We start from the raw sequence: 17,018 nt of genomic DNA on the forward strand, positions 1-17,018 counted from the left end.
TATCTAAAGAGAGAGAGAAAGAAAGTTGCCAGGTGACAGGGGAAAGGAGAATGTAGTTGGAGGCCAGGGAAACAAGAGGAGCTTGGCCACTGGGATCACTGATCTCCCAATGCCTCCTGCCACTCAACCACAAACCAGGCACCTCCCAAGTGTGACAGTCAGCTCCAAAGGGGGAAAGAATTTGCCGTTGCCTCTCTAGCACTAAGCACCAACGTAATGAAAAGACATCTGCAGGTGTGAATTACGAAAAAGCAGAGGATGGCTGTTCAAGGATAAATTTAGACTTTGCTTGCAACTTTGCTGAGAACAGACAATTCAATTTGTGTGTTTTTAAAAGGGTTGTTCCACCTTTTTTGTGCTGTTATCTATTCCAGTCCCAGAAACAAGCCAGTGACCAGATTTTAGTCAAGTATCAACTGTGCACAACTGGGAGCCTAACTGCTGTGCTTTGGCTGCCAAACTACCATGTGGCCAAGATAGGTGACATCAGCTATAGCTCAGAGATCCCCTCAGAGATCACAGCTCTCATTAGCAAAAGCTTTTAGGCCAGTTTGGCACAGCAACATCCAGCCACAGTTGCTGAAACGCATCGATTTCTGTTGGCCTCCTATTCTTTGGCAATCTCTGAGTCGTTCCATTTGCTTTTGGAGATACCAGTGTATCTCACAGCAAAGCTTGCTAATACCAACACAACGTTGCTTCCCAACACTTATAACAAGTTCCTGGAGCTGTGCTGCCTAACCCACTGTGCTGAAAACGTAAGTTTATCCCCAAAGAAGACCAGATTTAAAAGCAGCTGCCTGGCCTCAAGAAGCAGCCATGACTTGATCCCAGGAGTGACCTCTTTGCAGAGGAAAGGCAAAGCACAAAGAGTACCCAGGCTGTAGTTCATTGGCTACTAGCCACAATGGCTACTTTCTACCTCCACTGTCAGAGGTAATGTACCTCTGAATACCAGCTGCTGGCAATCACAGGAGGGGAGAGCTGCTCCTGGGCTCATGTAGATGGAAGTCTTCCTCCAACATTGCTCCAGCAGTTGTCTCTCGTTTCCTTCTTTTATTGGGACAATTAAGCTTATTTGGCTGTAAAAAGCAGGGGAGGATGCTCAGGGACAACTGTGTCCACTGTCTGGGTCATCCCCCTCCCCCCCATTCCAGAAGTCAAGAGGATCACCTGCCAAGGAAAGCCCAGCAGTTTGATCAGCCTCTTTTGGCAACCACACAAATTGTTCCTCTATCCCTGCAGAGATTAAGGGCCCAACCTAAAAGGTAAAGTAAAGGTAAAGGTACCCCTGCCCGTACGGGCCAGTCTTGACAGACTCTAGGGTTGTGTGCCCATCTCACTCAAGAGGCCGGGGGCCAGCGCTGTCCGGAGACACTTCCGGGTCACGTGGCCAGCGTGACATCGCTGCTCTGGCGAGCCAGAGCCGCACACGGAAACGCCGTTTACCTTCCCGCTAGTAAGCGGTCCCTATTTATCTACTTGCACCCGGGAGTGCTTTCGAACTGCTAGGTTGGCAGGCGCTGGGACCGAACAACGGGAGCGCACCCCGCCGCGGGGATTCGAACCGCCGACCTTTCGATCGGCAAGCCCTAGGCGCTGAGGCTTTTACCCACAGCGCCACCCGCGTCCCAGGGCCCAACCTAGACTCATTTAAATCCAGTTTCAGGCCTGCTTTTGGTTCTCAAACTGCCTGTCACACTGTTGGAAGAGGACAGAGGGTGAGTAACCCTGTTAGTCCTTCTGGATCTATCATAAGGTTTTGACCATTGTACTCTTCTGGGTGGGTCTCCACATCAGAATCAGATGCCTGATGACTGTTCTTGAGCCCCATGACATTTGCACTAAGAGGTCCTGAAGGGCTCTGTGTTGCTTCTACGCACACACCCCAGCCCAATCTTCTTCCATGTTTACGTGAAACTGTGGGGTCATCCAGGGATTGCAAAGAAGGGTTTCATCAATACACAGATGACACCAAACTCTACTTCTCATTTTCATCTAAGTCAGGCAAAGCAGTGGAAACGCTGAACTGGTGTCTGACATCAGTGAGAAGCTGGGCAAAGGCCAATAAGCTGAAATTCAATCTGGACAAGATGGAGGCACCATTGGTGGGTGCTTTGTCTGCTCAGGAAGACTGTGTTTAGGCAGTTCCAGATGGGGAAACACTTCCCCTAAAGCAGGTGTGAGGAACCTTGGCTACAAAATAAACAATTTCTTCATGAAACACATAGTTAAACTATGGAAGTCACTCCCACAAGAGGCAGCAATGGCGACCAAATTGGATTACTTTAAAAGAGGGTGAGATACATTCATGGAGGAGGATAAAGCTACCAAGGGCTACTAGCCACAATGGCTATGCTCTCCACCCACAGCTGGAGGCAGCCATGCTTTCAAATACAGTTGTACCTTGGTTCTTGAATGACTTTATACTTGTACATTTTGGCTCCCAAACGCCACAAACCCAAAAGTGAGTGTTCTGGTTTGAAAACATTTTTCGGAAGCCAAACATCCAGTGCAACTTCCGCAGCTGACGACTGAGTGCAGGAAGCTCCTGCAGCAAATCAGAAGCCACGCCTTGGTTTCTGAATGGTTCCAGGAGTCAAACAGACTCCTGGAACGGATTATGTTTGACAACCAAGGTACCAGTTTCTGGAAACAAGAGGGGAGAGGTCTCTTGTGCTCAGATCCTGTTTGAGAGTTTACCATTGAGGCATCTGGTCTGCCACTCTGAGAAGGGGATACTAGACTAGTAGCACATGTTATTTTTTCAACTTTCACATTCCAAAAATGAGGGGTGCTAAAAAGTTATAACATCACCTGGGAATTCAAAAGCTATTTTGGTTAAATTAATACAATTTAGTTTTGCATAGTAAACAACTACAGTACATAAAATATTGACCTTTTTAATAAATTTCCAATAATTTTAGACTGGTCTTATAAGTGTGAAAAAAATGTGTGTGAAATTGCATAAAAATCGAAACATCAAAACTTGACAAGCTTTTTGATATCCTCAATTGCAAGTGTAAGATTTTTCTTTGCTCTGAATTTGACTGCCCTACAGATGCTGGTTGCGAAAAAGAAGCTCACGTTAACTGTACATGCCCTATGGAGATGAAGATCCATTGGAAGGAACTTGCTTTCATTAAAGGTCAGAGAGAGAATACTGGTTTGATTGGGCCACATCAGACTGTCTTGCCAGATCTGCCTGAGCATAACAGACAAGTCACAAAGCAGAAGCGGCAAGAAGATGAGAGAAGAAGACTTGCTGAATATAAGCAGTGAAGTAAGTAGGATGCTTGAATACCATGAAATGAAAAAAATTTCTCTGCTAGTGAAAATGAAGGTGCCCAAGATGGAAATGGTGGAAGTTATGAATTGACATTAAGAAAAACAAGTACGACTTCCACTTCAAATAAAAAGACAGTATAACACATTAGAAATACATAATGTTGCTATGTAGAGCATTGGATAGGGTGTTGGCCTTTGTGCCACAAATGCCCTCACCACTGCCACCTTTCTGGATGCTGGCTTGGTCACTGAAGACAAGAGACTTGATCACAATAAAGTCAAGAGGGCCAAGAAAAAGTTATGAAATCCCTGGATCAGGAATCTGATTACCTTTGTCAGAAGGATGAAATTGACAGCATCTTCTTTGACGGCCAGGAAGATACAACTAAAGTTACGCTCAAAGCAGACAATTCAGATCAGCGGTTCCCAAGCATCATCTCAGAACAGAATTAATATGTGTGCAGTGAGCCAGGTGGAAGGTACCTCTACCACTTCACACTGGAAAAATGCCGGAGTTTTTGCTAATAATTTTGTAGATTTCATTAAGAAGAGCAGCACTGATAAGAGCCTGAAGGCCACTGAAGTTGATTCTACAAGTCTTAACACTGGCTTGGAGGGTAGTACCATGCATTGGGTAGAGATCAAGCTTGGTTGTAAGCTGATCGGGTTGGTTTGTGCCCTCCACACCAACAAGTTACCCCATGACAGTTGATCCAGCACTAAATGGAAAGACCTTTTCTAACAGCAAGTGGACAGGTAACATTGACAAGATGTTAAGACGCTGCTACAGAACTTGACATTGATTCTTCATTAACCAAAGTCACAACCGGAGAGCCTCTTCACTGACTGACAATGTCATAATGGATCTGTCTACTGATCAAGCGTTCAAGTATTGGATCACACAGGCCATAAGGACAGGAAAACTTCCCATGGATCTGGTCCTTCTTGAAACTGGTCCAGTAAGCCACTAAAGGCAAAGCCCCCAACAACTTAAGACTGATAGTGGAATACATTGTTTGCGTGCACTACCCCCTGCTGGTTCAACATCAAAGTAAAACAGCCTTGGGTGGAAGGCCTACACCAAATCTTGTTTCAGCTACAACAAGTTAGGCTGCAAAGGAAGGCTGTAGTGGATGCTGTTTTGCCAACCACTCAACATTCAGCACTGTATGCATTCAGGGAAATGATAATCCAGACACTCTTGTGCTCAGATGACAATGAGGAGAGGAGATCGAACTTGCAACCTTGGTCTTATCAGCACCACACCCCAACCGGCTGAGCTATCTTTCCATGGGAGTAACTAACTCAGGGCAATCAGCTTTGAACCCTGCTTCAATTCCCCAACGCCACACTTGATACAGGGAGACTCCTCCCTGCACCACCCCCATCCTGGAGCACGGACACAGTGACCGGCATTACTTAAGTACACAGACAAAATGGAATTTGAAGATTTTGTCACTGTATTGATTTGCGTTTATGGCTTCCCTGGCAAGAATCCATCCTGAATTTTAGTCTGGCTCAACACCCCAGGAGGCTTACAACTGCAAAACAAGAGGAACCACTATGATATAAATATAAAAGATTATTAAAAAGAATCCATCTCCCATGTAAAGCACCACCACACCCCGGGTGAAAACGGCTCCCACCCTAGGGACCTCTGCTGAAGGACAGATGGCTTTTGTAAGCATGAAATCAGGCATAATAGTATAGCCATGGGCTCACTCAAGCAGGTAGAATAGCAAGCCATAATGTAGGTCAGCCGAGGAGATTTAAGGCGGCGGGTGCAGAGGGATTTTCAGAACCACCAGGCAACCTAGATATCCCCCTTCTTGTTATTTTGCTGGAAAATCCTCAGGCAGCTCTGAAAAATCCCACCCGGCCCAATTGTGGCACCCGCTGCTTAGCCACAGGGGCAGGCAGCAACTCAAGCTGGAAGGAGACAGCAAAAGGCACCACTGAGCCTCCCCTCCTGAATACACAGTAAGTGCTTGTCACCATCCCACATTTCTCAGTGAGGAAAGAGGACTGATGGGCAGGGGAAAAAAGCCTTGTGCTGCCACACAGCCACAAACAAGAGGGGGAAGGTAGCACTGCTCATGCAGAAAAATGCTGAGCAGTCAGAAGAGGCCGGCTGCAAGGAACAGATCTGGTAACACTCAAAGGAGAAGAAGGAAATCACAACGGGGTGCATTCACACAGACAGTTTAACCTTAAGAATCCAACAGAAAAACTGCCTCTGTCTATCCCAACAAGCAGGAAAGGCTGTCTAGTCAAGAGATGCAAATGTTGATGGAAATCACACTGACTCCTTGGCAATTAATTGGAACTCGGGAATAGGCACAGGCCTTGCCAAGCAGTGTCTGCCAAAAAGTGGGAATTAGAAAAGGAGAGCAGGACTAGGCCCCATTACTAAACATGTAACATGATCAAGACCCCTTTAGAACCTTGTACACCCCCCCTTTCTGCTTTGTCAGCAAGGTCGCCGGATGAAGTTAGCTTGCATTCTGCATGTAACTCTTGCTCCACACAATGTATCACAGATAGTTATGGGTTTGTGTTTTTATTTAGCTTTAAGCAGAAAGAATAACCACTAGCGTTAACTAAAGCAATCCATGAGATTTTGTATAAATTGCATGGAAAGCAGGAAATAGTGAAATACCCTAGATATCAATATCAAGTTTTTAGGGAGTCTAAGCAAACATGAATCTGGAATCCACTCTTACCACAAGTAGTTGCATGTTTATTGCACATCCCTGAAGTTGTACATTTGCCATCTCTAATAAAATAGCACCAATTCCTCTGTTTTTGCACTGCCTTAAAAACCATGAATGCTGTGTACCGTGTGAAAGCATAAAAAGCATTTTAACTCTCAACATATCCAACCCTAGAGCCCAAGAAGGAGGGAAAGATCTACAGGCACAACTTAACTAAACCAGCCCCGTTTAAGGCAGAGCAGCAGTTGCCCCCCTGCAAACTGCTCAGCGGAGCAGCAATGAAGTGTGGGTAGTCAGGAGTCAGCATTTTCTGTCTCATCACAGAGGAAATACTTCAGCTTATGCCACCTCTTTGCCAGCCTCATATTCACTCACTGGCAGGGCAGAGACAGGGTCTGAGGCAGCTTAGGATCCTGACTAAGTCCTGACCCTCCCCATGACGACCCTCGGATCCTGCCCATTTCCAAGCTAATCTGGCATAAAGTCCCAAATGCTTGTGCCTCCTCAAGGAGACTGTCAGGATCTCAAGCACCTACACCTCTGTCTATCACATTCACTCAGAAGGCTGTCACAAGCTGAGCCTTCTTCTCAGCTTTGATGTTACTGCATTATTATTTATATCCCGCATTTTCTCCCACTTTGGGATTCAAGGCCGCTTGCAACCCTGGCAAGAAAACAATGTTACAAAATAGAAGCAATTAAAAAAAAGTCTAGTTAAAAACAGTACAGTAGTATCTCGGGTTAAGTACTTAATTCATTCCGGAGGTCTGTTCTTAACCTGAAACTGTTCTTAACCTGAAGCACCACTTTAGCTAATGGGGCCTCCTGCTGCTGCCGCACCACCGGAGCACGATTTCTGTTCTCATCCTGAAGCAAAGTTCTTAATCTGAAGCACTATTTCTGGGTTAGCAGAGTCTGTAACCTGAAGCGTCTGTAACCTGAAGCGTATGTAACCTGAGGTACCACTGTAATTAAAATACATAAGAACACAAGAGTTGCAGAGGTGGGAAGCAACAGCCCTGACAACTCTGTGGCAGTCCCTTTCCCTCTCCGACTCTGAGGCAGAGTGTGGGGAGGCTGCTGTGTTCTCAGAATACCTGGAGAGCACGCCATGTAAAACCAGCAGCACACCACTGCCCCAGAGGGGGCATCCTCGGCTGACGCTTGGCCAAGATACCCAAGCTCCTTGATCAAGTGATGGCAAAACAGGAAACCCCTCTGCCTCCCTGTTCTAGCCCGGGAAAGCAGGATGAGGTACACTGGCAGCAGCACGACAAAGGTGCCCAAACAGCAAAGGGGAAAATGACAGGCAACAACAAGGAGAGCCTCAAACTGTTAAACCACTGCAGGATCCCACATGAAGCACAGGATGGCACTGTCAGTCTCGTATCAATCTGCTACAAGCCCCAAGACCAGCCCTACCATTAGGCAGAGTAGGCTGGTAGGTGCAGGCCTGATGCTCTCAGGTGAGGGGCAGGCTTGGCCAGTTCCCCTTGCGAAGCAGAATTTTTGGGGTCAACCCTGACAAGCTACACACTTCCACTGCTACCTGCCTAAAGATTGCAAGATAAACTTTACATCCTACCATAGAATATTTGCAGGAGTTTACTGAGAACCCCTGAGCCCCGGGGTGGAACTGTAGTTTTCCACTATTAATCCAGGAACTCTTACCCTGTGCATTGTTTACAGACCGTTCAAGACAGGAAACTATTAGAGAAAGTTGCTTTCCATTTTTAAAAAAAGGTACTTTAAAACAGTAAATTACTTGCTTCGCTTGCAGTTCCCAATCTCTGCATTAACCAGTATGTTTACTGAAACATCTAAACAATAGTTTGCTAACCTGTTGGTAAGCAAAAACAATCCCATCAATCACAGAATTTGCCAACTGTTAAGCACAGTAACATGCCTGGACAAACAATGTATACAGTTAATCCTATGAAAGCAATCAAAAGTGTACATAAAACAAAGTATGACCCAAATCAGAATCAGACTCGCCTCCTCTCTCAGCACTCGAGGAGACAAAAGTTGATGATCAGGGTTTATTTATGATAATGAGCCCTTTAAGTTTCATATTTGCCTCTCCATTGGATGTGTGGTTTAAAATCCACAAGGACCTCATCCTGCATTCTGTGACCCACATCCACGAGGGCCACTTCTTGTCAAGCACTTAAGCTGACACTTGCAGTGGCTGTTAGGGTCTTTGGTATCCGTTTGCTCCAATCCACAGATCCACAGATCCTCATGCAGCTAGACGCAGGGATCAAACATTTCTGAACTCTCTATTAAACAAGATCATGAAGGGCATTTTTAGAAAGGGGTTCAACTTCAAAGGGTCTAAAAACAGATGATGGGGTTTATTTCTTTATTTGATTCCATTTCACAGATAGAATGATAGAATTTGCACTGGGGATGGGGGGGGGAGGGAAATCTGTATGTAGAACTTTTAAAACATAAGCCACCTGCAGCCTATGGAGGAAGACCATTCAAGAGGAAACCAATGTGCTTATTACACAGAGCTACAGGAATCTCCCTCATTCTGGCATACAAAGAGGCACATATTTAGCTGCTACCGACAAATTCAGGGCAGGAATTGGAGTCTTCTCTGTATCCAACTGAAAAGACCAAGAAAATGTTTAGGTAGGCAGAATACAACTGACTGAAATAGCTGACAAAGACAGGGAGGTTAAAGCAATCTTGTCTTGCAAAAAGGAGCCTTTTGAAACAGACTTTGACAATGACAATACAGGAAACAAAATTCTTATTCATTCAACAGCCCTACTCACTTATGAGAGGGAGGCCCATTTTACTCCTGACAACCTTGCAAAGCTACCTGGCTACAGAAAAACCAAGTGCACGCTCTTGGCTTGGCCAACTTCAACAAAGCCACAGGAGCAGAACCAGAGTAACAATTCTACATCAAGGGTGGGGAACCTTTGGCCCTCCAGGTGTTGCTGAACAGCAACTGCCATCAGCTCCAACAAGCATGGACAATGGCATGCGATGATGGGAGCTGTAGTTCAGCAACATCTGGAGGGCCTGACATTCCACACACCTGATCTCCATTTAGATGGGAAAAGGAAGTAACAGTAATAACAATTACTGTAAGCATTTTCCAGGACCATGTACTTAAGTTTTGCATTGTTCATTCAGGGACTCCATTCATTACAAAATGGTAACATTCAATTAAGTAATGAGCCGTATTCCCAAGTCTGCTTTCTACATAGTGTTCTAGTTAGCACATCACATTAAACCATATTTAAAACAAGCTATGGATTAGTGTGAACAAGCGGTTGCTGGTGTATGGTTATTCAACCGCAGGCACTTCGCTCCTTCCCTGCTCCTGCCACACTGAGAAGGAAACCAGCTCAACAAGAGAGCCTTAATAGCACCTGAAAGACTAACAAATTTAATGTGGCAGAGGCTTTCTAGTCCATGACATAATAAATTAGATAGACTTTACATTACTACAAGACTCTCATTTTGCTCCAGCATACGACATACAGAAGCTACCCTCCTAACAGAATAAACTATCCAGCTTTTCCATACTGGGTAGAGGCACCCTGGAAATGGAAAGAGAAGCCACTCTTTGGCAGCATTCTCCTGAACAGTTTAAAAGGGGCTTCCACTCCTTTGCAAAGAGGACAGCACATCCTCTCCTCCCTCCTTCTCTCAAGGGGAACAGCACAAAATGAAAAGGACATGTAAGAGACACACAGGTCTATGTTAACAAGGCCCAGTACTAAAACCATGCTTCTAGCTCTGTTTCCTGATGTACTTGCAGTTGTGTAACATGTGAAGAAATATAATGTTGGTATTTGGTAAAGCCCGCCAGGCTCACCATGTAATCACTGCCGCCATCTCCTCCTCCTCCTGGTGGGGAACAGTAGCAGGAGGGGGGCAGCAGCATGAGTGAGGAGGCCGGCAGGCAAGGAAGTGTGGAAAGAATGTGCCTCCCAACCACAGCTACAGTCGCTGTCTCCTGGGAAGGAAAGCACCCCACAACCAACTGCTCAAGGTGGAAGTGGCAAAATTCCACCACTACAGGCAACCAGCTTCCTCAAAAAGAGAAGAAAGCAGTGGTCAAGCATCCAGCCACTGACTGGAGCACATAACAGACCTCAATGTGCCAATACTCTGTAGCCACAAAGACCTTAAAGAGTTTTAAAGTTCACAGTGCCATGAACCTCTTCTCATCCATCTTCTCCTCGTGCATTTGGTTCAAGCAAAGTAACTATTTCTGTGATGCAGCTTCAGCAAACCAGCGGGGACCCTGCATAAGACTTATCCCCATTGATACAGCAAATGCCCAGTTGAGTTTCTGATCTGGTGAACGGTATTTAATAGTTTAAAGGCTCCACTAAATATTCAAAGTTGCTACAATAAACATAAAGCAGACACCATAGAATCTATGGTAACAAAACTGCTCCAAATGAAATAGTCCCTTTGCTGTCCCTCTCCAAAAACTGGAAACCCAGAATTACAGAAAATCACAAAAGATTCACTTCAGTGCCAAGACAGCTAGCACTAGCCCACAAGCTGAGGCTGACTTTCCTGCTGAGCTTTAATCAAGCCTTAATAAGTGCATGAACAATTGTGCTGCACAATGACCAACAAGGGTATCTATCACCTCCCAGTTCTTTCTTTACAAGCAGATTTGATGAAGTTTCTTAAGTGTCACAAGCTGAGTCTACATTACATTTACATTTGATTTTACATTAGGGTATTCTTAAAAGAGAAATGCTTATCAAGGAAAAAATCTTATCACTTTTTTTGAATTTATTTTTATCCACCCTGGCTAGCAGCATGACTGCCATGTTTCAGCTCTTTGGAGAAAAACCAGACATATTATTTTCCCCGAGATAAAGTAAGATCAGTTTCCTCTTTTTTCCTCTCTATTTATTCATTCATCCACTCATCCATCCTTTATGGTTAGAAACTGCCTTTCAGTTCAGTTTCCGAGAATAAATTGCTCCCCGTCTTCAGCAGGAAGATCCTAAGAAAGTAAAGCATCACATGAAGGTGAAGCCTCTGAACAGCTGTTTCCAGAGTAGCAGCCATGCTGGTCTGCTGCAGCCAACATCCCAAACTCTTTTGTGGCTCCTTAGAAACCAAGCAGAAAGCCCACTTCACCAGCTTAGGCTACAATAAACATGTTAGCCTTTAAGTTGTCACCAGGCTCTAAGCAGCAACTATCTCTTCCCCAGGCAACAACAGTCACCATTCCTGCTCAAAACACCAAGTCAAATTTGGCACCATTCTAAAGCTTCAGGAAGGAACAGTTTGGATAGAAATCTGTGGGTTTTGTTTAAATCTGACCGGGATGGTTATTTCCATGCCCACCAGTTTGGAAGAAAAACAAGGTAATGGTTCCTTCATACTCAGGAGGATAACTGCAGCGTATTAGTTTTATAAGAATAAAGCAACAGGGTGCAATGAGCTTCCAGGACCTTCGGAAAGCTGAGGGCAGCTGAGCCACAGAATGTCAATGGTGTCAGCTAAAAGGGAAAGGGTGGAAGAGGGGAGGAACTGGCCAGCTTGAGCCCTTAACACAGTTTATTTAACAGCCTGCCCAATAACACAGTAGGTCCCAGAGCATCCTGGCAAGAACCATAAATAATCCCAGTGGTCATTGGCTGATACCTGCAGCCATTCTGTAGGCAGAGTGAGCCATGTTACAATATCCATGCTGCAACGGCTGCACCCATGAACACATTATGTCCCATCCCTGGTAGGCAGGTAGGGCACACACTAAGTGGAGGAAATATTCAATGCTCAAACCTATTCAAATAAATCTTCAAGCAAAAAGGTATTGACAAGTACTCTTGCGTGTGTACCGAGAAGTAGAGAGTAATTAATCCCTTAATAGCATGATCACTATTTTATGCCATTTTGGCTGGTCTTAATAAAGGCATTGCCCACAATGAACCAGCATTGTTTCCTCCTCTTTTATTAATTTCACAGTTGTTCTCCTCCCCCATATGGGATCTGTGCAAGTATTTCGACTACTAGTGCCTAGAAAGTGCAAAAACTCTGCTTCTGTGATTTTTAATGCTGGCAACAACAAATAAACATACTTTCTAAGGAAAAATCTGAAATACAACATGATCAAAGTTGTTTTTGAAACAATTAGAACAAATGTTAGAATCATAATTTAAGTAAGTCTCTTCCACCGGTGATCAAAATTGCTGAAACAAGACTGAATCAATTCACTCCAAGAAATGGCAAATATCACACAAACAGTTACGCCCTTTTCAAAATCTCAGCAATCCACTGAGAACATTAACAGGCCTTGTTGAGCTTGAACCAGTATAGCTGCACTAGATCCACTGTTTATGGCAATTTGACCTCATAGTTTGCTAGGGACAAACCCGGACTCCCTCTTTTCTTGCACACAACAGTAGACTCTTGGCTCTTGTAAACAGCGGGTGGCCTCCTGAAACCTGGCACCCCACTTGTTTTCCAACATCATGAGATTAAAAGAGAAGCAGCTCTGCTGAAAAGTGTTCCATATTCTCCTGATCCAATCATTAAAAACAAGCAATGAACAATCTCCTCATTGTCCCAAGCACCAAATCATAAACAAACAGTACCCTGGAAGCAAGGTCCATTCTAAGCAGCCCTTGTTGAGCAGCCAGGAAGCCTCATCCATGACCAGAGGGTACAAAGTGGAAGAGCAGCCCCCCACCCTGGAAAAAAAAAATCAAGAGAAAATAAATGACTAATCTTTTGACCAAGCCCAACCATTTTCCAACCCAGAACTTTGCTAACTAAGGCTGAACTCCTAACCCCACTTGACTAAGAGTATGCCACATTGAATTAAATTTACATCTGAGTAGGCATGCTTAGGACTGCTTGTCATCTAGGTAAATAGGAAACAAGACTAGATCAATTGTTCCTATACAATTACTTGTCTCCAATTTGAGTTAACAAGGCAGCCACTAGCTTTGCCTCAAAAAACACACACAATAAACCAACTGACAACAGAACTGTGTGAAGTTGCAGTTTTTCCATCACCCAATATTAATATGAGGCAGAGTAGGCATCACAGTCTTGATATGATCAGAGTCAACTGTGAAGCATCATTGCTCAGGTGTTATTCATAAGCCAGGAGTACTGACTAGCATGTATGTCTCTTTCTCTCTGATACGCACACCACACTTATCTTTCCACACAAGTTTTTGGGGATCTTGGGCATAAACTAACTCACTAGTCACATCTCTCTACACAGCAAGACCAAAGCCTGCAGAGGATGCTGTGCCACTGGGGAAAGGTTGTAGCTAGGTGGTAGAGCATCTGGTTAGCATGCAGAAGGGCCTCTTCAGTTCAACCCCCAGCATCTCCAGGTAGGGCTGAGAACATCTCCTGCCTTAGACCCAGAAGAGCCACTGCCAGTTAGTGTAGACAATACTGAGATGAGTCAATAACCTAATTCAGCGTTGGGCTGCTTCCAACGTTCCTATGCAGACAGGGAATCAGGGCTACTATCTATGAACTACCAGAAACATGTGTGTTCAACTAAGAATCATACCAGTGCTAACATTCTGCCATGAAGAAGATGGAGCAAACTCATTCTTTGTTGCTCTATAGAGAGGGACTAGAAATGATGGGTAGAAACTGCAAGGAAGCAAATTTTGACTGAGCATTAAAAGAAATATTACAACACAAAAGGCTGTTGGGGAGCAGCACAGGTAGTGCTGGTGGGTTCCCCCGCACTTGAGGCATTTAAGCAGTGGATGGCCACCCATATGCCAGGAATGGTGAAGATTCCTGAACTAAACCAGGTGGGAGTCCAACTCTTATGATCCTAGGAAATAGCCCCTCCTCTGTTCGGTCTGACAGAATTCTCTGTGCAACTCCAAACTTTATACCCTCCTATGGAAGTTGATCCAACAAGTAACATATTTAAATGATGTAAACGGAACTGTTTCTCTCATCTCACTCATTAAGAATTGCAGATAACACCTGAAGGAGATTCTAAGCAGGTATTTTCTGCCATTCTTCATTCACTGCCGATCTTAATATGAGACAAGACTCCTCAGAGCTCACCCCTGGAACAGAAGGGAATCTACAGTTATCACAATTGGCACTCTGCTTCTGCTCAGAGGTTTCCTTTCCGCCAGCCTATACGTAGAAAGAAAAAAATCATCTATGCCAAGTACTGATAGAGGCATCTTTAGTTGCACGAGGGGATGACTTGAACTAGGAATGAAACAAAGGTATCACTTTTCCACCGCCAGATCTCAGCACCTGCACCTGTACCTGTGAAGTTGGAATACTCCACCTCTGGAAGCCACCACAAATCATTAACACACTGCCATGATGCCAGTGAGGGAGCTTCCTAAGAACAACCAATGCACCTCCCTGCCCCAAAGAGCTTACAGTCTAAATGTCAGGTCTAACCCAAGGGAATGACACCTTTGCCAAGAGTACCCAGGTCACAGCCTTCCAAGCAAGCAGGACATCTGATGATTATTTTTAGGTGCTGCAGGTCTTGATGCACCCGCCCTGCTGCTGCTCTTGGTGCCTCTGAACAGGGGACCATGGCCAGATTAGATGCTTCCCCTGCGGAGTGGCTGCTAGGAGCCGGCAGAGGAGAGGGAGAGCCCCTCACCTTGAACTCCCGGCTGTGCTGCGGCGTATACTCGAGCGTCCAGAGGGCCCGCACTAGGTGCGACAGCTGCTCCGTCACCTCGCCCTTGCAGTTGTCCGGGGCGGGCTCCGGCGGGCGGGCGGGAGCCACGGCTGGCACGTCCCTCTCGCCGCCGCCGCCCTCCTCTTCCTCCTCCTCCTCTCCGCCGGCGCCTCTGCCTCCGTCCCCGGCTTCTGCGGCGTTGGCGGCGCGGTACTGCTCGAGGGCGAGGTACTCGGCGAAGAGCTCGGTGTTGCTGAGGCACTGCAGGATGGCGTTCATGAAGCACGTGTTGCCGTGGTTGCGCAGCCCCGCCACGCCGGGCACGGCCGGCAGCAGCAGCGACCCCGCCGAGGAGCCCGGTGGCGGCGGCGGCGGCGGCGAGATCAGCTCCTGGGTCGCGGGAGGCTGCGGAGGCGGCGGCGGCGACGGGGGAGGCGGCGGCTCGGGCTCCGGGCTGGGCTGGAAGCAGCGGCCCAGGCTGCTGCCGCCGGGGGGGTGTCCGTGGCGGGCGGTGGTGGCGGCGGGCCCGTGCTCGGTGCCCAGGTGGGAGAGCGTCGAGAGCGTCTTCAGCACGCGGCTCATGAATCCGCCCAGCGACCTGGAGGAGGAGGAGCCCGAGCCCCCAGTGCCGGACCCGCCGCCGCCGCCCACCCGGCCCCGGAAGAGCAGCCGCTTGCTGAAGGAGCGCTTCTCCTTGGCCGCCGCCGCCACCACCACCGGCGAAGCGGCGGCGGGCAGCACCGGGGCCGCCACCGCCGCAGCGCCACTCGCCCGGCCCGACATGGCGCCCTCTCCCCCCGGGCCTACCACCGCCTCATCCCCGCCGCCGCAGCCCAGCCTCCGCGCCTGGGAGCTTCACCGGCGGCACAGCCGTGCAGGAGCCGGTGCTGCTCCTCCTCCTCTTGCTGCTGCTGCTGCTCAGGCTGAGGCGGCGGCGGGCGGGGCGGAGTCCGCGCGGCGAGACGGGCACGCAGGAAGCCGGCGCCGCCATGCTGGTTGCGGGCAACCGCGGGACCAGCCGACCTACCCTACTCGCGGCCGCCGCCATCTTTGGTCCTGGCAAAGGCCTCTTTTCCCCCTCCTCCGTCTCCCTCAGTGAAGAAGAGAGGCAAATAGCGTAAAGGGGCGGCGGCGGCTTCTTCGGCCACTCTTGCCAGCCGGGCAGCTTTCAATGCGGCCCAGTTCCCCTCGGCGCTGGCTCGCGAAGGCCCAGGCCCGAGCCTGCTTCCTCTTGCTCGGCTCCTCGGGACTTCCCGCCAAAACCTCCGTCACCTCTGGGGGCTCACAGGGAAGCCAGGAGTTGCCTTTTCTCCACAGAGACGGAATTATCGTGGCCGTAAATAAATAAAGTAGCTAACATGCAAACATTCTATCTCTCTTCTCTTTGGTGACCACTCGTAGCCGAATAAGATTGTCTTCCATAAACACGGTTTTAACAATGAATCCGTAAGTGACTGTGGAGGCCAATTCTGGTTCCACACGTCCTTCGACAGTGGGGACATTGGTTTCCAGTAGGGAGTTGAACAATGTGAGGATTTGCCAAGCGTGCCTTCCTCTTAGCACGTTTCTCCCTTGCGTCCTGAGTTTGAGTGTCTTCAAAGCCCATGACACCTTTGGTAAAGGCTGTTCTCCAATTGGAGTGCTCGTAGGCAAGTGTTTCCCAGTTGTAGTGTTTATACTACACTTTTTAAGATTTGCCTTGAGACAGTCTTTAAACCTCTTTTGTTGACCACCAGCATTACGCTTTCCATTTTTAAGTTCGGAATAGCGTAGTTGCTTTGGAAGACGATCATCAGGCATCCACAAAACATGACCAGTCCAACAAAGTTGATGTTGAAGAATAATTGCTTCAGAACTTTACTTCTTCTAGTACGCTGATATTAGTTTGCCTGTCTTCCCAAGTGACGTGTAAAATTTTTCAGAGACACCGTTGATGGAATCTTTCGAGGAGTTGGAGATGGCGTTTATAAGTGGTCCATGTTTCACAAGCATATAGTAAGGTTGGCAGTACAATGGCTTTGTAAACAAAGCTTTGTGAATGTCCCGGTCCTCAAACACTCTGCACTTCAATCGGGAGAAAGTTGCACTCGCAGAGCTCAGGCGATGGTGGATTTCGGCATCAATGTTGGCCCTTGTGGAAAGATATCTGCCTAGGTAGGAGAAGTGATTGACATTTTCCAACGTTACACCATCGAGTTAGATTTGTGGCACTGCAGAGGGGTTATTTTGTACTTGTTGGTGCAGCACTTTGGTTTTTTGGATGTTGAGTGATAGGCCAAGCTTTTCGTAAGCTTCTGCAAAGATATTTAGGATGGTTTGGAGGTCATCCTCTGAGCGTGCACACACTATGTTGTCATCAGCATACTGAAGCTCTATGACGGAAG

At 47.0% G+C, this 17,018-nt stretch overlaps 1 protein-coding gene across 2 annotated transcripts in view; it reads right to left on the reverse strand.

Annotated features, from left to right (window-relative positions):
- USP31 (ubiquitin specific peptidase 31) overlaps positions 1 to 15,563 on the reverse strand; it is a 38,254-nt gene extending 22,691 nt beyond the window's left edge. Inside the window, exon 1 of one of the 2 annotated variants that reach the window (XM_028705533.2) lies at positions 14,614 to 15,563. In XM_028705533.2, the coding sequence (XP_028561366.2) occupies positions 14,614 to 15,417 (804 nt within the window). In that variant the 5' untranslated portion in view covers positions 15,418 to 15,563. Of the gene's footprint in view, positions 1 to 12,592; positions 12,675 to 14,613 lie in introns of those variants that run through there. The other variant, XM_077919157.1, reaches the window with a different exon arrangement.
- Between the last annotated feature and the right edge of the window lie 1,455 nt (positions 15,564 to 17,018).

This window comes from Podarcis muralis, chromosome 14, assembly GCF_964188315.1.
Source record: "Podarcis muralis chromosome 14, rPodMur119.hap1.1, whole genome shotgun sequence".
In the NCBI taxonomy this organism is placed as follows: Eukaryota; Metazoa; Chordata; class Lepidosauria; order Squamata; family Lacertidae; genus Podarcis; species Podarcis muralis.